A 23,640-nucleotide genomic window follows, 5' to 3' on the forward strand; every position below is an offset into this window, starting at 1 on the left:
CCCGCGCCGCCCCTTCCGCCGGCGGGGCCGGGCCGGGCTCGGAGCGCCCGCCTCGGGCTGCCCGCGGGACACCGGGAACCGGGACACCGGGAACCGGGACACCGGGAGTGGGAACCGGGACACCGGGAACCGGGACACCGGGAACGCGGGACACCGGGAACCGGGACACCGGGAACCGGGACACCGGGAACGCGGGACACCGGGAACCGGGACACCGGGAACGCGGGACACCGGGAACCGGGACACCGGGAGTGCGGGACTCCGGGAACCGGGACTCCGGCAACGCGGGACTCCGGGAACCGGGACTCCGGCAACGCGGGACTCCGGGAACCGGGACACCGGGAACGCGGGACACCGGGAGTGCGGGACACCGGGAACGCGGGACTCCGGGAACGCGGGACACCGGGAACGCGGGACACCGGGAACCGGGACACCGGGAACGCGGGACTTCGGGAACCGGGACACCGGGAACGCGGGACACCGGGAACGCGGGACTCCCTCCGTTTCTGCGTTAGGTGCTGGCGAAACTATCGCCTGCAGGTCACAGAATTACAGGATTGTTGGCGTAGGAAGGGCCCTCTGGAGATCCCCCAGTCCCATCCCCTGCCCGGGCAGGGGCACCTGGAGCGGGTACACAGGGACACTCCAGGGGGGTTTGAATGTCCCCAGAGAGGAGACTCCACGGCCTGCCCGGGCAGATGTTCAGGGCTCTGCCACCCTCAGTGGAAAGAAGTTCTTCCTTATGTTGATGTGAAACTTCTTGTGTTTTAGTTTATGGTCATTGCTCTTCATCCTGTCTCTGGGTACCACAGAAAAGAGTTTGGCACCATCCTCTTGACAACTCTTGGAGATATTTATATGCATTAATGAGATCCCCTCTCACTGTTCTCTCGCTAACCAGGCCCAGCTCCCGCAGTCTCTCCTCATCAGAGATGCTCCAGACCCCAAATCATCTTTGTGGCCTCTGCTGGACCCTCTCCAGTAGCTCCTTGTCTCCCTTGTGCTGAGGAGCCCAGAACTGGACACGTCATTTCATACTAAATGACACGTTCCACGAAGTTTTACCTATGTGCATATTCTTTTGCAGTTTCCCACCCCAGACAAAAAGAAAAAGGCAGAATTTCTGTTAGTTGTCACTCCTATATTTAAATCGATTTAGAGGACCTATGAGAAATAAAAATACTGCAGATAGTGGAAATTTTAAAAAATGGTTTTTTTTCATAAGTCAGTAAAAATAATCACAAGTATAATCTGTCAGACCGTAGTATTTAATCAGGCCTGGAACATTTAAAAGTGTAGTTCAGTAGAAGTCCTCCTGGTGGCACAACAGACCTTATGAAAATCGCTTGGTATGAAAAGTCTTCCCAAAGGTCCGGCGGGGGCGTGTCGAGCCAAGGCCTTTCTGAAGAGAGAACCGATGCATTCGGCAAAAGTTACTTGAGAAGTTGCTATGAGCGCAAGTGAGGATGGAAGTTTTAGAGAGGCATATCTTTCTGACAACAATATCTCAAAGCTGGGAGGGCCTGTGCCCGATGCTGACGCTGCACAGCTTTCACAACACTCTGCACCCCAAAGCCCTGCGTTATTCTGCCAGACCAGCCCCACGTGTTGTAGTACCCCAAGCCATTCTATTGCTTTTCCTCTCTCCCCGTCACAGCCATTGCCTTGTAACACGGTAATGCTGTGTTAGCATTTTGGCCTTATGTGCTGGGGTGGTGATGACACACAGATAGAGGTATTTTGGAAGTATTTCTTGTTGTATCATGGGGAATTTAATAGGAAAGGCTCTGACTCATACTTTCCTCTGCATGCTGTCCTGTGAAGCCAGAACATAAAGCAGTTACCAGCACAGTCAGTTCTTGAGTCTTAGCTGTCCCTACTACCTTTCAGTCCTTTTCAAATGTATCTTATTTATCTGCAAGCACAATGGAAAGGGGACAATCTATTAAGGCTGCTGAGTAGGTATCTGAAGGAGAATGAGGTTTTTCTTGTTTAAGAAAATACCTTCACAATGCATAAAGCACCACCACCAATAAAACAGAACTTCTGACGTGCCACCCTTCTTCACCTCTTCCTCCTGGCCTTCCCTTCTTAAATGTCTTTTCTGCAAGGAGCTTCTGGTGCCTGAGGAGGACTTCAGAGTCACATTAAAAATTGGTTTCTGTGGAAGCAGGGGTACACAGGATGATCTGAAAACAGGATGTGTTTTGGACACATTCCTCTGTTTGGTTCTCTATTTTGGTTTTGCTTGGAGATTCATTTCCTTTTCGTAACTGCCTGTAGTTCAGTGACCTGCTGAATGAGTCAATTCTAATGCATTACCTTCAGTCTTTTACAACTGAAGATTTTTTTTGAAGTTTACTCTTTAGAAATCAGAAATGCAGCACTGAGTTTAAGCTGTGAATGAAGGAGAGAAATGCTGTCTGTACAACTGTGGTGTGGCCTATTGAGACAGAGAGATTTGGGTCTAAGAGAATGACTTCCTCTTTCCAGCCTTCTCCCAGCAAGCAAAGGCTTTGATCTCCTTTCAGAGAAAAGAGCAAGAAATGGTATGTGTCTGCCAGAATGACAACAGAACCGTTCCCCAAGCTGATCTGGAGATGTTTGAAAACAACCTGCTGACAGTTGGGGTTTTCCCGCGCTGGGAGTGTCGCTCCCTCGCTGTTTGGGAGCCGAATCGGTGTCTCTGGGGACTGCATGGTGGTGGCTCCTGCTGGGCTGTACAGCACAAGCCCTCGCTGTGCCCAGCACTGCTGACCCCGGTGCCACTCTGTTCTGCCCCATTTGTGCCCTCCTGCAGCTGGGTTTGGGTGGGGCCTCAGGATTTGCTGTCTGACGTGGTGAGAGCTCAGGTTATGGGGGGGGGGTTACTGCAAACCCTCCTGTGAACTGGCTGTGGTCACTGAGTCAGTGTGTAATGAATGATTTAATACAAATTCACTCTAATAATGCTTATAGTGGCTGTCTAGAGTACTGAAATGTGGATGGGTGTCTCTGCAGTCCTGTCGGTAAGACCGGTTAGATTTCCATGCTCTAACCACCTCTAAGCTGCACTCAGAATTAGCAGGTTCACTTCAAGTGGTGTGTTTGATCCAGAATGCAGCCTGTGGGTTTGCCTGGACTGCAGGATTAGGAGTTATAATTTTAATTGATTATAAACTAGTGGTGTAAACTGTGGCCTGTAATAATTTGCTTATGCTGAGATAGTTCAGATTAACACTGGAACTTGAAGAAAGTCCACTTCTAGTACTACTGTAATCATAGTGATTTCAAACCTTGAAATCAATGGATTTTACAGATAAGAGTCTAACAGTGCTTCTTCTTTCTGGAATTGAACTGTACATACTTCATGTAATTTCCTTTCCCAATAATTACTTGATTTAACCTCTTCTGTATAAATTTCTGCAGTATATTCATGTGGAAAATCCATACATTTAGATCAGTAGAGTAAAGGAGAGCACTGTTCTTTGTATATTAAACCAATGCATAGATCTTCTTAAAACCAGGACTTAAAAGCAGGACATATCAACATATCAAATACAGTGGGACAAAGTATGAAATGAGCATAGAAGTATCTACCTGCAGTGAAAGATGTATTTACTGGAACTGGGGAATAAGGGACACTTTTTTAAGGGAGAGTCACATGATGGCCATCAAACAGTAATGAATTGCAGAGGCACCTGCCAAAGTCAGAGTTGTTATAGATATGCATCAGGAATATTATGATATCAGCTAGCAGAGTCCAAAAGCTAAGGAGCAAAGCTCATGTTAATCATTTGTGGTTAGGTGGCACTCAGGGCAGGACTGCCTCTTAAGATTATCCTTTAGTGCCAAAATAACAGGCTCTTAGTTCTACCAACGTGTTTTAAACTCTTATTGGGTTTTTTTAAGCCTTGTACTTAAACAATTAAGATGCAGAATTTCCTACAATTTTGTATGCATTGAATATAAGAGCTTGATTAAAGACAAGACCTTGACACATACCTCTTTTTGCTTAACCAGTCTCACCTTTGATCTGAGAGGGGAAAAAGGATTTTTGAAAGGTAGAAATGATGATGTCTATCAGTTGAGAAACTGAAAATGAGAATAGGAATGAAGTAACAATGTAATCATTTTGGGTTTTTCCTTAGAAATGTAGGTGTTGGTAAACAAGTATTTTCTGTTTTTCTTAATGTGTATGTAGAGATTTTTGAATTTATTGCATATGAATAGAGGCAGTAATTACATTTTGTTAGTCATATCAGTTCCTTTCTTAAACTGAGGGCTTTAGCAGATGGACTTTACATACACCTCAGTGACTAATGAAATTCTGCCATATCTTGGTTAGGACTCACCTCTGCATTGGCTGAGTTTGAACTGTGGCACTGATCTCTCTTTATGGCAGGTAACCCATCTAGTGAGCGAGGGAAAGGCTGTGGATGTGTCTTCCTGGACTTCAGCAAAGCCTTCCATACTGTCTGCCATGGGATTCTCCTGGAGAAGCTGCAGCTGAACAGGTGCACTCTTGGCTGGGTTAAAAACTGTCTGGATGGCCAGGCCCAGAGAGTGGTGGAATGGTGCCACACCCAGCTGGGACCAGCCACAAGTGGTGTTCCCCAGGGCTCAGCCCTGCTTCATATCTTTATTGATGATCTGGACAATGGAGGGCACTCAGTGAGTTCACAGATGACACTGAGGATCTGTTGGAAGGCAGGAAGGCTCTGCAGAGGGATCTGGCCAGGCTGGATCCATGGGCTGAGGGCAATTGTGTGAGGTTCAACAAGGCCAAGTGCCAGGTCCTGCCCTTGGGTCACCACAACCCCCTGCAGCTCCAGGCTGGGGCAGAGGGGCTGGAAAGCTGGGAAAGGCCCTGGGGGTGTTGGTGACAGTGGCTGGACACGAGCTGGGTGTGCCCAGGGGGAAGAGGCCAAAGGTACCTGGGCTGTGCCAGCACTGCTGTGGCAGCAGGACAAGGGCAGTGCCCTCCCTGTGCTGGCACTGCTGGGGCTGCACCCCCAGTGCTGGGGCAGTTCTGGGCCCCTCAGCTCAGGAGGGACATTGAGGGGCTGGAGCAGGCCCAGAGGAGGGAACAGAGCTGGGAAGGGTCTGGAGCAGCTGAGGGAGCTGGGGGGGCTCAGCCTGGAGAAAAGGAGGCTCAGGGGGGACCTTCTGGCTCTGCAACCCCCTGACAGAAGGGGGGAGCCGGGGGGGGTCGGGCTCTGCTCCCAGGGAACAAGGGACAGGAGGAGAGGGAACGGCCTCCAGCTGTGCCAGGGGAGGGTCAGGTTGGACATCAGGAGGAATTTCCTGAAGGAAAGGGTGGTGAGGCCTTGGCAGGGGCTGCCCAGGGAGGTTTGGAGTTCCCAGCCCTGGAGGTGTCCCAGGAAGGCCTGGCCGTGGCACTCAGTGCTCTGGGCTGGGGGACAAGGTGGGCATCGGGCACAGGGGGGATCCATGGGCTGGGAGGGCTTTTCAAACCTTAGTGATTCTATGATTCTATTCAGGCAAACTATTAGGGTACTCATTTAAGGGTTCTAAAGGGTTTTAAAATTCTGCTTCTTTGAAATGTATGAAACAGGATCAAACTGTTGCAATCTCACCTGCTTTTACACAGAGGCAGCAGGTGAACCATAGTTTCAAACACTATTTCCTGCATATTCAGTGTTCCCCTCGGTGGTTCTGCTGTGCCAGAAAAAAATGAATTGTTGTTGACTGTAATGCAATATAAACCAAATGTTCACTTTTCCATTTCAGTGCAATAGCAAAGACTCCAAAGTGTTTTCATGGAACAGGTCTCATAGTGGTGTGGTTATTGAACCTTAACAGCTCTGACAGTACTCCTCAAAGTTTTACTGACCTATTGCAAGGTACACAGTTGTACAATTACAGTTCTGGAAAATCAGAAAATGTAACTCCTAATTTTTACATCATGTTTTTAAAGTTCATGGTTAAGTAAACATCTGTCCCTTGAATCTGGCAAGCTGGCACTTTTCCAGGTCACAACAGAACGCAATATTGCAAAGCACCAGCGTAACTGAAGAGGGAAGTAATTTGCATTATTTCTCTATAAAACTCCTCCTGAGTAACAGATGGCGATGGCAAACATATTGCTCCAGAGACGTAGGAGAGCCTGTGTGTTCCATAAAACTCAAGAGTGAAAATTAACCCCGAAATTTCTCTCTTCAAAGCTGAAATATGTTTGTGTAGTAACGTTCAGCGTGGCCATAATTACAGTACACAGCAACTCATGTCTCTGAAAGTGCAGCTACAGGGAAATGTTTCAGAGATTAATTTTTCACTTGCAGTTTCCTATAATCCAATTATTCATGTTAGACTGATATAATTAACCAATTTGCTTTGACTGCTTCAGTGCCAAGTTGCCATTATCATTTATAAACTCAAATCTTGTAATAAGTACTGTAACAACTCAACACCTAAACAGCCTGACTGCTAATTATACAGTCCAAATATGGACCAAGCAGCCAGGTTTCCAAATTCTGTCCTGGTCTGGGCAGAGATCCTCAAGTGTGTTAAAAAAAAAAGAAAGAAGAAAAAGGAACTGGCAATTCCCCCCCATCCTTGTTTTGCAGCCTTGATTATCCTCTATTAGAACACAGAATGTAAATGTATAAATATAAAATTAGATTTTGCACCAATTAATTGGAATATAGATTAGCATTCATAGCTCCTACTGAATTCATCTTGTACAGAGTTTTACATCACATCTGCCATTGGATTTTTGATGATTTGCTACCACAAACATATACTGGCCAGGAATACCACCAAAATGAGACCCTTACCAGGGAAGATTTGGAATAATTAGAAGCACAACAGCTTCTGCTTATTCAAGGTTTATAATAGCTGAAGGTATTTTTCCAGAGTGATTCCTCAGAATCCTTTGCACAAATACAACAGTAGCCAGGCATTGGACCAGTTTAGCCCTATTTCACCCCAGGGACTTGCAGGAGGGTGCCTGGGCAGGTGGTGCCACAGGGCCATTCCTGCAGGGAGCTCAGGGCAAACCTGGGGGGAGCTGGAAAGGGAACGTTGCAGGATGACAATCCTTTAATGAATGATTTGGGGAAAACATCTCTTTTTCCTTTGTTTTCCTAAGAGGGAACTGAGAACTGTCGTGGTTATTTATAGCGTTAGAGAGTTCTGTTTATAGCTTCTCTAAAGGCTACAATATTTAAATTAAATTAAAGTAGTAGCTCTTTGTTGTCATTTTGAACTGCTTCAGTAGCACTATTTATTTTTATAGCACCTCGTGACATCCCATGGGGAACACAGGCATAATGAATGTGTAGCGAGGCTGCCCCACACCACGGGATAATTATTAGTGTGGGGGGGAAACCAAGATGGGGGAAAGTGTTTATTGAACCATTCTAGACACCTTGTTCTAGAACACCCACGGTGTCAGTGCTGCTCTAGAGCTCCTTGTTCTACAACACCCACATTGTCGGTGCTGCTCTTGAGCAGACACCTTAGAATCACAGAATCACAGAATCGACCGGGTTGGGAAAGGCCTCCGAGATCATCCAGTCCAACCCTTGATCCAACCCCGCTGTGGTTCCCAGCCCATGGCACTGATGCCACATCCAGTCTCACCTTAAACACCTCCAGGGATGGAGAATCCACCACTTCCCTGGGCAGCCCATTCCAATGGCTGAGCACTCTCTCTGTAAAAAATTTTTTCATAATATTCGACCTAAACCTCCCCTGGCAGAGCTTAAGACCGAGCCCTCTTGTCCTACTGATAGCTGCCTTGTTCTACAACACCCACTGTCGGTGCTGCTCTAGATCAGACACGCTGTTCTACAGCACTCGTGAGCGCAGTTGTTCTGTGGTGTGAGCACAGTTGTTCTGTGGTGTGAGCACAGTTGTTCTGTGGTGTGAGCACAGTTGTTCTGTGGTGTGCACAGCAGTTTCTCTCTGACTTGCCGTGCCCGAGGCAAGGCGTGAGCACGTGAGGTCACACACTGGAGTCGCGTTTCTGCTGTGCTCGCTGTGACCCACAGTGTGGTGCCGCTATTTAACGTGCCGCTTGGACACGGAACTCCCTGACTCTCGCTGGTCCCCAAAGGAATGCGGCCGGTGAGCGGCCCCCGGCTGCGCGGGCCCAGAACCACGTCCCCCGCCGGGCCCAGAACCACGTCCCCCGGCGGGCCCAGAAGCACATCCCCCGGCGGGCCCAGAAGCACATCCCCCGCCGGACCCAGAACCACGTCCCCCGGCGGGCCCAGAACCACGTCCCCCGGCGGGCCCAGAACCACATCCCCCGGCGGGCCCGGCGGTTCCGGCGCTCGCTGACGCGGCGCTGCCGCTTCCCGTGCGCGGGCGGTGCCTCCCTCGCTCCTTCCTCCTCCCTCCGCCCCGGAGTCCCTCCTTCCTTCCCTCCTCCCGCGTTCGCCCCCTCCTGCAGCGGCGGCGAGCGAGCCCCGGGCGAAGATGGCGAAGACCTACGACTATCTGTTCAAGCTGCTGCTGATCGGCGACTCGGGCGTGGGCAAGACCTGCCTCCTGTTCCGCTTCAGCGAGGACGCCTTCAACACCACCTTCATCTCCACCATCGGTGAGGGGCCGCCGCCATCCCCGCGGGGACAGAAGGGTCGTGCCCGGGGCCGAGCGGGGAGGGAGAGGGAAGGGCGGGGGGCACCGCCCGTGTCGCCGCGGCCGCGCTGGGGCCGCTCCGCGGGCGGGAGCCCCGCGGCCGTGAGGGCCCCGCGCTGAGGGGGAGCGGGGGCCCGGCCCGGCCCGGCCCGGCCGCACTCGGGGTTTTGTCCCTGTCCCGGGGCCGCGGCCCAGCCAGACCCGGGGGGTTTGTCCCGGGGCCGCGGCCCGACCGCACTCGGGGGTTTGTCCGGGGGCCGCGGCCCGGCCGGTGGGGCCGCTCCCCCCGCGGCAGCAACAGTTGTTCGGGCCCGGGCCCGCCGTGCGAGCGGGGCCCGCCGTGCGAGCGCTGCCCGGGGCTCACGGAGGGCAGGGTTTCGTGCCCTCTGCTTATCGGGCGGCTCGTATTTGGGTGCAAACCTTCCGAAAGTGGGAGCGCTGGGGCGGCTCGGGCTCGCTGCGGGCTGTGCTGCGCAGTGACAGCGCCCGACCCGCCCTGGGCTGGGAGTTTGACTGCCCTTCTCCCCCAGCTCCTCCAAATGCGTGTGTGTGTGTGTCTGTGTGTGTGTGTCTGTGTCTGTGTGTCTGTGTCTGTGTGTCTGTGTCTGTGTGTGTGTGTCTGTGTGTGTGTGTGTGTGTGTGTCTGTGTGTCTGTGTGTGTGTGTGTGTGTGTCTGTGTGTGTCTGTGTGTGTCTGTGTGTGTGTGGTGGTGTGTGTGTCTGTGTGTGTCTGTTTCTGTGTGTGTGTCTGTGTCTGTGTCTGTGTGTTGTGTCTGTGTGTGTCTGTGTGTGTGTCTGTGTGTGTCTGTGTGTGTGTCTGTGTGTGTCTGTGTGTGTGTGTGTCTGTGTGTGTGTGTGTGTCTGTGTGTGTGTTGTGTGTGTGTGTCTGTGTGTGTGTGTGTCTGTGTGTGTCTGTGTGTCTGTGTGTGTCTGTGTGTGTCTGTGTGTGTGTGTGTGTTTGTGTCTGTGTGTCTGTGTGTGTGTGTCTGTGTCTGTGTGTGTCTGTGTCTGTGTGTGTGTGTGTGTCTGTGTGTGTGTGTCTGTGTCTGTGTGTGTGTGTCTGTGTGTCTGTGTGTGTCTGTGTGTCTGTGTGTGTGTCTGTGTGTGTGTCTGTGTGTGTGGTGTGTGTGTGTTGTGTCTGTGGTGTGGTGTTGTGTGTCTGGGTGTGTGGGGCTGTGTGTGTGGCTGTGTGTCTGTGTGTGTGTGTCTGTGTGTGTGTGTCTGTGTGTCTGTGTGTGTCTGTGTGTGTCTGTGTGTGTGTGTGTGTGTCTGTGTGTCTGTGTGTCGTGTGTGTGTGTGTGTGTGTCTGTGTGTGTCTGTGTGTGTCTGTGTGTGTCTGTGTGTGTGTCTGTGTGTGTGTCTGTGTGTGTGTGTCTGTGTGTGTGTGTCTGTGTGTGTGTGTCTGTGTGTGTGTGTCTGTGTGTGTGTGTCTGTGTGTCTGTGTCTGTGTGTGTGTGTGTCTGTGTCTGCGTGTCTGTGTCTGTGTGTCTGTGTGTGCGCTCCTGGACACGGAGGTCACGCCTGTGAGATTTGGAGGAGTTCCTTTCGAGCTCCTGAGTCGACTTAACTTAGAAGCTCCTTAGTAACTAGCTGGATCAACCTCCTCCACAAAAGTTGGGTTTTGTTGGGTAAATTTGGTTGTGAAAAGGCGTTTCCGAAGCTTCACTAACCTTTTTTAATGAAAACGAGATGTGGCATATCAAAGCAGACTGTTGTGACTTGTATCTCTGTCAGTTTTAAAATACTATTCTGCGGAAATAAACATAAGCAAAATTTTCAAGGTCTTCACCGAGATGAATTGAAATCTTGGTCTGGCAAGACTTGAGATTTATGGGTAGTTACTTGTAGCTGAGCTCACTTTTCAAGTGAAGTCTACTGGTTTTGGGATGAAGGGGTGAACTACGGTGGAGGTTGCTCATGTTTAGGAGGGCAAAACTATTGCTGGCTTTGAAAAATAACACTGAGAGAATGAGTAGAGTTTTTATTGAAAGGAAGTGGATTTAAAGATGAAGTGGAATAGCATGTGACTTGTTTTATGTTACCCCAACGCCCTGTCCTCTTCAGACATTTTATTGTGCTGAACTTGGTGCACAAGGAAGAGATAATTTTTATTTAGGCCAATGTGATTGACTAAATGAGGTGTGGCTGGCATTTCTAATGCTTTAAGAACAGTTTTTCTGCATTTTTCTGGCATATTTCTTTTCTCTTTGCAACCGTTTTCAAAATGCTGTATCAGTAACACCAGCTAATTAAGGCCTGAGTAACATTTTACCTTAACAGGTATTTTGCTCTACCTGTTGTAGAATAAAAGGCTTAATAAATATTTATAAATGCTGTATCATCTAAAAAAAGCCTACGTTGGTACTGTGCTTAATAGAAAATATCTCTTTATACTTCTAAAGAGAGAGCTCACATGAATGGGTGTGCCTGTCTTCCAACGATTTTCTTGATGTTTCTTGAACTGCTGTTCGAGATCACCTTGATATTTTTTTGTCTCACTGATTCACTTTGAAGTCTTGAGGATTGTGAACATGATGCTGTTTTTTCTTACCTTTTTCAGTAAATATAGGATTTGCTCTCATTTCCTTTTTGTTTGCTTTCACAAGGGCCTTATTTTCAAAACGAATCAGCTGGAAGAAACTTACTGAGAGCTGAGGCAAACTTCTAATTCCATAGGCAGTACTTGTGATTTCACAGGTCCGTTTTCCTTCTTGTCCTTGGTTTCCTCCAGTCCCTTTTCATTTTGCAGCAAAGGGCCTCCAAAGAGGGGAGTCGACAATGCAGGAAATAGTGAAACTGTTCATGAAGTGCTGACGTAGCTGGAATAAAAATACTTGGGGTTTTTTCAGCCTTCCTCATGTGTTGCATATATTGCTTTTGGGTCAGTCATGTGGATCTAACCTGTTTGCTCTTGAAGATGTGCTCACAGTCCCTTTAGCTTTCGGTGAGTGCATGGAGGTTTCTCAGCACTGCTCGGTCTTACAGTCGTAACTGGTCCCTCTGATGAGCTGAGGGGATGCCATTTTCAACAATTCTGGTTTTTCCCTTGGCTGATAGAGCGAAGCTGTCATGGTGTGGAGGGGTGCAATGCTGGCCCCAAACAGGCTGCCCTGCCAGACCAGTATTCCTCACTGAGTACACTGAGTTTTCCTGGACTGTGAGCTGCCAGGCTGCTTTGTTTGTGTGTTCTCCATGAAGTGGGTTCTGCAGTATGGTGGTGCTTATGATGTGTGTTCAATTAACAATGATTTTAATTAGTATGTGTGATATTGTGTCCCTTAGTTCTCCTCTGGTCTCTCTGTTGACAAGATCAGGCTTAGTTTAACTGCAGAAGTCTGAGAAGGTGTGTGATTGAGATGTGTTGACATCAAATTTTATCAAAGTTTAATCTTATGTACTTACATGCTGGTTTTGAGTGAGGTGAGTCATTTAGAGGGTTTTTTAACTATATGGGGTTAAATTTTTCACAGTTTCAACTTTTTTCCTGGATTCTACATCCAGAAATAGATGGAAGGGTCAACATCGTAGTACTAGATAACTTCCTTATAATGTCCCACTTCTGTTCTTTAGTAGTTTAACCAGGATTAAACTACAACACTTCAGACCAATGGGAATTCTTTCCAAAAGGAAAAAAATAAAGTAGGAGGGAGAGATGGAAATGCTGTTTTATTGTAGAATATTTGTTTTACTTCTCCTCAGAGTTGATATTATAGAAGTAAGTCAGTAATGAGTTGTAGTTACTTTGCCATTGTGCACGAGACACTTTGTGTGGTACTTTGCAGGTTCCCTTCTGTTCTGTGTCATGCAGAACATGCCTGCAAGGCTCCATCCTTGGAGATTGCTTGGAGGTTGGGAAATGGGCCTTTGACTTTTCTCCTCAAGACTTTGGTCGTGCTGTAATCAACATTGTACTGATTCAGGCAGCAGGGACTTCCAGCCCGTGTCCTGTGACCAACAGTTGCATGAGAAGTAGGATAAAGGTGCTCTGCATATGTATTGATAATCCATCAGAGTTTTTTTTATTCTTTGTTGGGGTGGCTGTTGGCACAAGAGTTTTTCTGATCTTTGTTTTGACTACCTAGCATAACTGATACCTTCAGCAAACTTTGCTACCCGTTAGGAGAAGTGAACCAGGGATCTTTCTCTCAGATGATCCTTTCAGTTATTCTGAGTGATGTTTTCAACCTGTGAAAGCACAGATTGGCCTTAAGCAGCTTTAGACACAACAGGTCCTTGGCCTTCAGCAGCTTTAAATTGGTTATACGGGGCTGTGTAGCTGTGTTTGGAGAATTTCTAAAAGGGCTGACTAGTCATAACACCACTGTGGTCCTTAGTGAGGATCAGCTTTTCACTGCCAACATGGGATGGGATCAAACTTTTTTTAGAATGGGTGTTATGTAAGGTTATGTTGTTTCGTTTGCTTCCTGAGTGGAAACTTCTGCTTTTGCACCGTTCTTTCTACATGGAAAGTAAAATGCAGTTGAGTCAGCTCATTTTCCTGCTTAGCAGCTCCTAAAGCAAAACTTATCTTGGAGTATCTCATGTGCATTTTGCTCGTAGTTCCATTGTGATATACAAGAATAGGAAGAATTAATGTAGCAGTCTCCAAGTACCTTAGCTTGCTGTTCAAGTAGTGCTGTCTGGTAAAACTGGATTTGGTTTATCATTAGAAATAATAAGGTTTATTCTTTGCATTCCTTTCAACTTTTTGTATCGACTGGTTTCTGTGAGAGGGAGGTTGACTCTCAGCTGACAGCATTTCTGACTCCATCCAAAGGCTTGCTGACTGGAACAAAATTGGTCCTATTTATTTTTTTAATCCAAGATGATATCAGTGTTTGGCAGGAAGTTGCCCATGAGATAGGACTGGATCTGAGAGCTGAAACCATTTGTTGATTTTTGCAGAAGTAACTTTTCCTTAGCCTACATCTTCCAAAATAGGACTCTACTCTGGCAGGCAAGCACGTGTGTGCTGACCTTTGAACACTCAGATGAAAATCCTTTGTCAAGCAAAATTATCAACTTCCCTTTTGCAGTGAAATTTCCATGTCTGTAATGCGTAATGGAAATTGTTTTAGTGTATCCAAGTCAAATTATGCCTCATTAAATATTTCTACTCTTCTTCCCCATGGTTACTTATTTGTGTGATAGACAAAGGATTGGTTGTTGGGTTGTTGGTTTGGGGTTTTTTTCCACCCTCCCGTTAAGGTTCAGCATTCCCTGTCCTCATTCACTCAGTTTCTTTGGGCTTCTCCAGATGGTGGGAGCTGTGGAAGAAAACACATCAATGATAGATGAGCAAAGGGAGGGAGGCACCAGGAAAGCATTGTCAGGAGTACTTTATTAATGGTCCTTACCACAGACGAGTTGTCGGGGAGACTTTGAAGTGACTGAGATGAGTTTCACCGTCTCAGGTGGCACCAGTGTACGGATCTGTGGAATGGGAGTGTGTGTTCCAGGCCTGTAGGATCTGAGACTGGAGTATCTCTCCAGCACAGAGTGAGGAGAGGGTTTGCAGGGAGTAGGGGCACACGGGGTTATGGAGGTAAATACCAGTCTGGAGCAATGATTCTGTTTTCAGTGGCTGTGGAGGGTGGTCAGCAGGGTTCTGTCCTGACCTTGTAGCTGGAGACATCACAGGTTAAAAGCATTAAAGTTTGTGTTTCTTGTGACCTTAAATATGATACTAACACCTGGTTGGTAACAAAAGACATCTTAGACTTTGGTTTTCATCTGCTGCAGAGGTTGTGTTACCCTCTGTGTCCTGCAGCAACGGGAGTGAAATTGTTTGGTTTTTATTAAAAATGCTGCTGCAGCTTTCGTGGTGGTGTTGTGTGAAACACTGACAGATGTCTGACTGTTGATGCCCTTCCTAACTGGCAGATGGGGGTCCATCTTGGTTATGTGTTCCTGGGTATTTGAGTGACAGGAGGGCAGCTTAGAGCTGCTTTTGTGACTTAGTTTGAATGCAAAGTTAAGAGCACAGACTAACAGTGAGTAAGTGTAGGAAGAAATGTGTTGGTTGAAGACATACAGCTTCTGTTTGGGGATTTTTTGTGTACTTTTTAGGAAGGATTTCCTAGTCCTTCTGCAAAAGGTCATCCTTTTGGTAGAAATATATCTTGAACTGTCTTATTTCAGAATTTAACTGACATTATTAATAATAATGACACATGCAGTATTTATGGTGATGCTTTATTTCATATTTTGTGATAGAAGGTGGGTGTTTTTCATTTGAAGGATATGATATTGCTTTTTATGTTTAATTGGATGTTATGGTAGCTGAAGTGCCAAGTCATCAGGCTGACTAGATGTGTAAGATAGATCCAATGCTTTTCTAATGTGAATAAACTATGAATAATAGTAACATTAACAAAGTTGCACTGTGTGAGGCTCTTGCACAGAGTTAGAATCACAGAATATCCTGAGGTGAAAGGGACCCACAAAGATCTTTGAGTCCAACTCCTGACCCTGCACAGGATACTCCAAGAATCCCACCCTGTCCCTGAGAGCATTGTCCAAACACTTCTTGAACTGTGTCAGGTTTGGTGCTGTGCCCACTGCTCTGGGGAGCCTGTTCAGGTGCAAAAACTTTTCCTAATATCCAACCTGAACCTCCCCTGGCACAACTCCAGGCCATTCCCTGGGTCCTGTCCTGGTCCCAGAGAGCAGAGCTCAGGGCCTGCCCTCGTGAGGAAGCTCTAGATTGCTGTGAGGTCTCCCCTCAGCCTCCTCCAGGCTGAAAGAACCCCGATGCTGACTGTCAGTGGCATTCTCTTTTGTGTATGGCAGCATCTGAGAATGCTTCAAGCAGACTAGTCTCTAGTAGGAGTCTGGCACCAAATCTGGAAATTGGGAAAAACACATTGAGTATAAGAAACTGGGCAAAGCTAAAGTGGCTGCCAGCCAGGGAGCTCATACACTGCTTACAGCCCACACACACCCCCCAGAAATTCTCCTTTCTTTCATCTGCCGGAGAGAAGTAGCTTTCCTTAGTGATTCAAAGCATGGTGTGACTTCAGACGGGATTAAAGATGAGGTGAGGTGTCTGTGTCAACCCGAGCGTGGAAGGAAGGAGGAAGGTACAGTCAGAGTAACTGCCTGGGAGAACTTCTCTGGCTTAGCAGAAGTGACTTAGGGAAGAGTACTAGAATATGCAATGCAGAAAAATGAGCTGAAGAAATTAAAGAATTAATTAAAGTTAATTCATTAAAAGAACCTTGTGTGATGTAGGAAAACTGTTACGTGCCAGAAAGACAAGTATGGCCTTTGCTAATAAGTTATGTGGTTTTGCCTCTTAATCCAGGTAGGAAAAACCTTTCAAAAAGACCTATTTCATCATTCATGTAAGAAATTAAACAAAGCAGCCCTTCTTTCCTCATGTCCTTTGCTTCCCAAACAAACAAACAAAATCAAACCAAAACCCCTACATGCTTACTTACCTCATGTTAAAACAGGGGTTTAAAAAAACCATGAGAAAAATTATGTTCTTGGGCTGTTGGGAGTGCTGTCTGTAAAAATAACTTCAGGAACTTTAAACCTTCTACTTTGACTTTTCAGCCTGATTTTGCTGCCTCACTATGTACCTTCCACACTTGCTTCTAAAACACAACTATAGACTCTAACTGAAATTCCTAGATTAGATTATTTCTCATAACAAAGATAATTCTTACTGGATGAGGCATTTTGATAACCAAGATCCTTTTGGACTGAGTACCAAGTTCAGCTGAGAACTGTCTTGCCGCCGTTGTTGATGTGTGCTGGGCTTTTTTGTTGCATTTTTATCCTTGTTTATGTTCCTGGTAATACCCATATTCTCTGTGCTTTTTCTTCCAGTGTTGGCAGTTCTGTGCCCTCTGAAATCTCAGCTGTTTAATGAGTGGAGTGTTCCTGCATTCCTGTAAAATTTGCAATAAATTGATCACTTCTGTCTTTACAATGGTCGTGTGTAATTTATACCAGCTCTAACATTATCCAGTTTAACTTGTTGTTATCTCTGACACTATTTGGTGTCCCCAGACCTCTAAAGGAGGTGCTTGGCAGTCTTGTTGGGCTGTAGCAGTGTTTGCTTGTACACCCCAACTGTTCCCATCGTGTCCTCGATACCTGTGTCAAACCTGCAGCTGGTGGGAGTTGTGTGTGGTGCCTGTCACAGGCTCTGCTGGAATGGAAGGTACAAAGTGCATTGTTTGTACTCTGAGAGGGTGTTTTATCTCTGAGTGAGCACTGACTTACCAGCTCTCACTTTGCTTTGTGATCCTGGGACACTCTGTGTGCTCACTTTTCATGTCGTAGCTTTTTTGTTTTAAACAGATCATGTCGTGGCTCCTCAAAGTCTTTATTTCTTCACTCTGAATAACCAGCTTAGTGTAGGCATCCTGATCAAGTGGGAGCCCTGAGACTTTTAAGAGGCTTTTTAAAATAGAAGTGGCATCTCCATTTCTCACTGGACAGCCATATAGGTTCATCAGGACCAAAAATTACAGAACAAACCCAGACCTAACCTTTTTGGCCTGTTCTTATTGTCACAACTGGCACGGTGTGTGCATAGTAAACAATGGACTTTAAATCATGGTGGCCAGGTAGTATTGGTTGCATAGGAAATTTTAAATAAGCCATTTTTTTGACTTTTTGGGTGCTTAAAATGCTAACTTTGGATGAAGTAATTTTTTTTTTCCTGACAGCAATATTCAATTAGAGTTATCTTGGTTAAAGACAATGTTTTCTACATCTACAGATATATCCAGTTTACAAGCAAGAGATTTGGGATAAGTTTTTCCTGTTCTTGGGGTTTTACTTTGGGTTTTTTTTTTGTCTTGCCATCTAAATGATGGTTTCGATATGGACCAACCGTATGTCATCTCAAATTAAGCAGAAGAATCAAATACCTGTTCCAGAGAGGTTATTGGTCATGACTCTTGCTCGTGGCAGGACCTACCCCAGTTGCAGTGGCTGTGAAACTGCACCCTGAGCTCAGTCTCTTGGCCAGTTACAGCCCTTGCTGCTCTCCAGTTGCACATTGGCCTGAGAGGAGCATGTTCTCTAAGCAGCTCAGTTAATGCATTCCTCCTAGAGACAGGCAGTCTATAAATAATCCTCAAAATAAACAAACTTGGCTGTCTGTATCAGGAGTGCAATTTTAAAAGTTATTTTAGATGAGACTGAGTTACCATCAAGTGTAGCTTGTCATTCCAAAGGGAATGAGAGGTAGACCATAAGTTAGTTTCTGTGCACTTTCACAGAGCTGTAGTATCTGGATTGTAAGCTCTAAAACACATCCTGCAGGGACTCAGTCCCTTTTAAAGTTGGGCTGTTGTTGATCATTTCACTCGTGTCAAGCAGTATTAAGTTTCTACTATTGTGCTGTTTTATAGTCTTGAATTTTATATTGAGTATTTTTGGTGCTTAAAGTCGTGCATTTCAAAGGTTGCTCAAAGCAAAGGTCTCAGGAGCAGGAAATTGCCTTATGTTGTACATACACGTGGCACCCCAGTTGCCTTACCTACCTCAGCCATTTGTGTATGTTTATTTGGCCAGTGTTTAAACTTTAAGGACCTTAGAGTATTAATAACTTCCAAGGTGCAAGACACTGCTCTGTGTCTCGTTGTGTGGTATGAGATTCTTTGTGGGGGTGAACAGTTCCATGAAGAAAGGCCAGTTAACCCGAAGGAGCCCATTCAGCCCACTCGAGTTTCCCAGTGTGCTGTGGGTTCCTATGGGCTGTCCAGAAGGAACAGAATACAGTTTGTCCCTTTAAGTTGTGAAAGAATAACTAAAGCTGGTTGCACTTGTGTTTAATTCCAGAATAATTTGTTTTACAATGTTGGAAAAAAATGTTGACCTTCATCCTGGTGTGTCGCTTCGTGTTCATCTGCTGTATTTTTGAATGGCTGCAATAAAAGACTACTGCCTCTTTAATTTACATAGTGATACAAGACATTGCTGAGATCATCTGAAAATTCCTTGCAGATGTTACTAGGGACTAAAGCCAAACGTTCAAGTTCAAAATGATTGGACTTTGTTCTGTTGTGTGAGGCTGTGTGACGCACTGGTGTGTTGCAAGTGTTCCCCACCCTGCCTTTTACACTGATCTCGAGTCCTACTTCATCGGTTTTTATTTTTACTGTAATTCTTCTAGAAAGATCTGATATAAGAGCAAATTTCTGAAGCTCCATTTATCTACCTTTATAGAATGAAACAGTCTACTGATGTAGAAAATATTCCGTTAAAAACCACTTAAAAAATAATTGTGTTTTTTTACTGTGAGGGTGGTGAGACAGTGGCACAGGTTGCCCAGGGAGGTTGTGGATGCCCCATCCCTGGCACTGTTCCAAGCCAGCTGGATAAGGCCTTGAGCAGCCTGGTCTGATGGGAGGTGTCCCTGTCCATGGCAGGGACTAGATGACCTTTAATGACCATTCCAACCCCATAACATTCCATGATGCTGTAATCCTGTGATCCAAACCCTGCAAAACCTACTGCTGACACCAACACAACAACAAAATGGGAGTAATCCTTGGGTAAGCTTGTGGGGAAAATCTATGGTTACAAACTGATGTCCCTCAGCTGTGGATGTTTTCCGAGTAATTCTCTCCCAGGATTCAACCATCTGAGGGTGAAGCACATTGATTTTCACTTATGTGCCTCTTCTTACTTCCTTTTTTGAAAGTAAGTTACAGGTCTGCTTGCTCGGTTCAAAGTTGCTTTTAATTCAGCGATAACTCTGAGTGGCTGCAGAAATGATTTCCTTTCCTTTTGTGTCTCTTGAAGACTTGCATGTCTTGCAATAAAGACGTTGCAACATGTTCTCCTTTTCCAGCCCAGCCCACTGAAACACATCAGACCCCCACAACCCCACATATAAACACAGTAGCACAGGAAGGACCGATGCTTGAAGTTGGAGTAGGCCCAGCTTGAAATTTGATGCAGCAATTCCTGTTCTGATGCTGATTTGCTCAAAAGGGTAATGAGACTTCGTAGTTTGACTCCTTCCCCCATTGCTTTCTACTGTGATCCATGTCCAGTGGTGGTGAGTGCCACAAAGTTTGTGTTTTATCAGGGAATCCCACTGAAAAAATATTTTAATTTAATTTCACTTCTTCCATTCTTACTTCAAAGGAGTAAGATAAGATTTTGATAAGTGGGAAGACAGCTTCTCTGAGAGGGTGAGGTTTTTATTGCGTGCAGGTCATGCAAAACAGGTCCTTATTTTTAATTTTAATAAAGTGTGGTGCATCTCTTATGTTCTTTGATAGATGGGACTAAAATGAGACCCTTTTCTAATGAGCAAATCAGTATTAATTTCTTCACAGCTTCTTTGCCAATTTTTGTGGTTAATCACTTTTAAAAATTCCTTTGGCTTATATATTTTAAAAAAGCAGAGCTAAACAATTTAAAATGCTAGTACATTGAGTACTTGTGTTTTGTTTTTTAAATGAAGTATTGCTTTGCCAGAGCTGGAGAAATACTGTACTGTGGTAGGTATAGTATATATAGACAGTGTGTGCTATCAGAGATTGATGTTTATTTGCATCCTGCAAGGTGCTCATTTCCTGGCTGACATCTTGCTACAGCTGCACATGGAAAGTCCAGCTGCTGCAAAACTGGTGTTGAGCCACATGAAAAATTAACTTAAAATACAGGTAAATTGTGCTCTAAAGGTAAAAATTAAACATTCTAATATTTGCCTGCCAGTGGTTACTGATATTTCTTTACATTAATTTGCATATGTTTCTTTTCTGCCTGTCTTTTACTGCTCGTAAGGAACACTGAGGAACACGACCCTTTTTGCTGAGCACTCTGAAGACCAGAGAAACCTCTACCTTCAGGAAGTATTTGCTGGTGCTGCTGTAACAGCTGACTTGCTCCAGCCAGAATACTTGGGTTTGGTTTCCTTGGTTTCTTTGTGCTGCAGCATTTTCTGCAGCAGGAGCTTTGTTGAAAAGAATAAACCAGCCAATCTCTTAGTCCAGACTGTGGTTCTGTGTAGGGGAAAGTTGCAGTGGAGTCCTGGCTGGAACAGATACTGTAGCACTGCAGAACCTGAGATACTGGCCCTGATGGCTACAGGGTTAAAATCGGGGTGAGGGCAGAACAAAAGAGTAACAGTGATGCCCTGAGTAAGCCACTGTTCTAAAAACTAAAGTAACAAAACGAGCTGTTTCAGCCTCCCTGCTCAGCTTGTCCTCACATTCCTGCAGGAATTGCGTCAGGCCGGTTTTGTGAAGGTTCATGGTAGGAAACCATCGGTACTGGAGCTGGAAAAGGGGCCTTTGGAAGTGTCCTGTACATTCAGGATGTTTAGTATTGTAGTGTTGTGAGCTCTTTGCAACATTTCACAATATCCCTCTAAAATTAATGCATTGCAGCTTAATTATGGGTCAAATCTGCCCAGAAGGAATGTGTCTCTAGGGAGTGGAGTGGTGGGGAAAATGGTGGCAGAAGAGCCTTTGGAGTGTGAGATGGACATGACTTTTTGGCTTAAGCCCAAAGAGGCCTTGGTGAGAGTCCCCCTGGCCTCTGACACTTGGCTGTGTGGCACTGAACAGTGGCACGGCCTGGATTTCCTTGGCTGTGCCCAGCAGTGCAGGGTAAATACAGCAACGTGCAGCTCCCGTGGCTTTCCACAGAACTCCTCGTGTGGCACCAGTGACACTGAATTTTGGTGTGCAGATTTCTCTGCCCACTGTATTCTTTGACAGTTTTACTGGAAGCTGTAGAAGAAAATACCCTCACTAAAGTGAGGAGTGAGAGTGCATCCCTGGCCTATAGTCAGCAGGATCTGGAAGGGATTTTGAAGAATGATAAGCCCTCAGCTACTTTTACCCCATGCTACAAGGGAAGTGCAAGCAATTACAGTCCTAGTAATACACAAATTGCAACTTGGACCTCATCCTTGCAGTCTGCAAGTTTGTGATTCCTGCAGCAAATGCTCCTGTGTCACTCTGATCTATGTTTACTGACTTGCTAGGTGGGCACCACTGTGTCACACCTTTGTGTGACAACTGCACTTGAGCAGTTAAAAATAATTATCCTGTTAGCATTTGCACTCTAAGAATTAATCTGAGTGTGTGTTTTCTGAAAGCTTCTAAAACTTAGCTTCAGATGGACATCCAGATGTTTCTGGGCTTCTTCTCCATTCCATGTTGCATTTTAAAACTGCAAGCTGTGTGATCCTTTGCAATCAAAGTCACAAACGACTCCTCTTTATTGAGTAACTTTTCAAACTTTTGTATCCCAGTGTGTGACTGTACAAAAGAATTAATAAAGGAAATGTTCAGTCCAGAATTACTGCTGAAATGCTGTAGTTTTGGAGGGGTTTACATGCTGTAATTGAAATGTAGCTGTAACCAGCTCGTGGCCATGCAAGTGCACTTGGCAGGAAGTGGTAGCACATGTCGCCAGCCTTGCTCTACAAACGTGTGCAGCTCACCACTTCCTGGCACTGAACTGAAAGCACAAAAGAAACATCAGTTTCTAGTTCATTTTAGCCTCTAAAAAGTTGCATTTGTTAAACATGGTAGTGTCATAACAGAGGTACTTGTGGCCTTTCCCTTTAGATTCTTCTTTTAGCTTTGGAGTTCACCTTTAAGAATTCTGGTGAAGTTCATACTAGAAATCCTATGATCGGAGAAGGTGCATTTTGTGGAGATCCTGAGTTTTAGAAGTGGTGAAAGGAATGGTTGTATAAATCATTTTGGCAGTGCAAGGGAAATGAGTAACTGCAAGAAACCAGTCTGTGCAAGACATGGGCTGGTGCTCGTGGGGAGCTCACACTGCAGCTGGGAGTCTCCTGGAAAACCATCCCTCCAGGAGTCTGTCACTGCTTGTGCTGCTGTGTCTGAGCTTCAGGAGTTCACAGCACAGGCAGAATTATCTCTAAACCACAGTAGTCTCTGAACCTGGTTTTCCTGATTGTTGTTACACTGAAGCTTCAGGCCTAGACACAAACGAGCTTTTAAAACTGATTTAATTTGCTGTTGCCACGGTACAGTTCCCTTTGCAGAGAAATCCGTGTTTGTGCTTTATAACCTTTGGGGGCAAAACAAAATCTATTCAGAGCAAAGGTTATTTGTTTTCAGACCTCAATACAATTACCTGTGACTTCAGCAGCTGTGATTGCACCTGGTTAGGAGAAAAATCTTTACAAGAGAAGGAAAATTCTGTCCATTGTAAAATAAAACAAACTTGCCAAACTTCTGTTACAATATAATAGGGATTTTGAGAAAATATGCATAATTCTCATGTCATTTTTAGAAAAGTGGGAATTAATGGAAGATCTTTTTGCCTGTAAATCTACTAGTGAATCTTGGGAAGTTGCAATTGGAGCAGTAGTCATAGCATTTTAAATTAGTGCAGTTAATTTCATGTGCTGTTAAAATGCTGATGTGATATTTCTTCTCATAATTTGTATTCTAACTAATGAGCTGAACTACGTATCCAGAGCACATTAGGATTAAGTGGCTGAAACTTGGTATTTTCAGTATATTAAAACAGTAATAATACATGTGAGAAGAAGGGAAGTCAAATAGCTAATGAATGTCCATATTTCATATTCAGATTCTACTGTGGTATATTAAAAAATCCCATAGCTTCCTGTTTAAGTGATGGATGACTTCTAAGCTAGAAACAGCATTTTTTCCCATTAAGGTACTCTTGATAATTGTCAGTTAATTTGCATCTTAAGAAAGAAGAAATTAAATAAACAAAATAACTCAGCCCCACCCCTATCTTTTACAAACTACGACTAAATATCAAGTAACTATTTAAGATTCAGTGAGGAGAAAATGGGCCATTAGTTTCAAAACAGATTATTTTGGAGGGTACATGGGGTTGGCTGCCCAAAAATCTGTCAGTCACATAGTGAGACTTGAATAGTCTCAATTTGACCTATGTTATAGTATAGGTTTAGAGATGCAGAAGTTAAAGTAGTTAATAATGAAAATCTTATGTTTGATTCATAGATCCATTTCACTCCTCTAAACTTTTAAAAGACATTATTAAGCCCCTCTAAAATAATTTTTTTTTAATTTTTTTTTATTTGCCCATGGCT

The 23,640-nt window shown here is 45.3% G+C and overlaps 1 protein-coding gene across 2 annotated transcripts in view; it reads left to right on the top strand.

Annotated features, from left to right (window-relative positions):
* Nucleotides 1-8,034: 8,034 nt before the first annotated feature.
* Nucleotides 8,035-23,640, top strand: part of RAB8B (RAB8B, member RAS oncogene family) — a 28,960-nt gene continuing 13,354 nt past the window's right edge. The window contains exon 1 of one of the 2 annotated variants that reach the window (XM_039384076.1): nucleotides 8,035-8,551. In XM_039384076.1, coding sequence (XP_039240010.1) covers nucleotides 8,428-8,551 — 124 coding nt within the window. In that variant the 5' untranslated portion in view covers nucleotides 8,035-8,427. The remainder of the gene's footprint in view (nucleotides 8,552-23,640) is intronic. The other variant, XM_027712131.2, reaches the window with a different exon arrangement.

Source organism: Pipra filicauda, unplaced genomic scaffold (genome assembly GCF_003945595.2).
Source record: "Pipra filicauda isolate LSUMZ 115617 unplaced genomic scaffold, ASM394559v2 scaffold338_size783178_pilon, whole genome shotgun sequence".
NCBI classification, from domain to species: Eukaryota; Metazoa; Chordata; class Aves; order Passeriformes; family Pipridae; genus Pipra; species Pipra filicauda.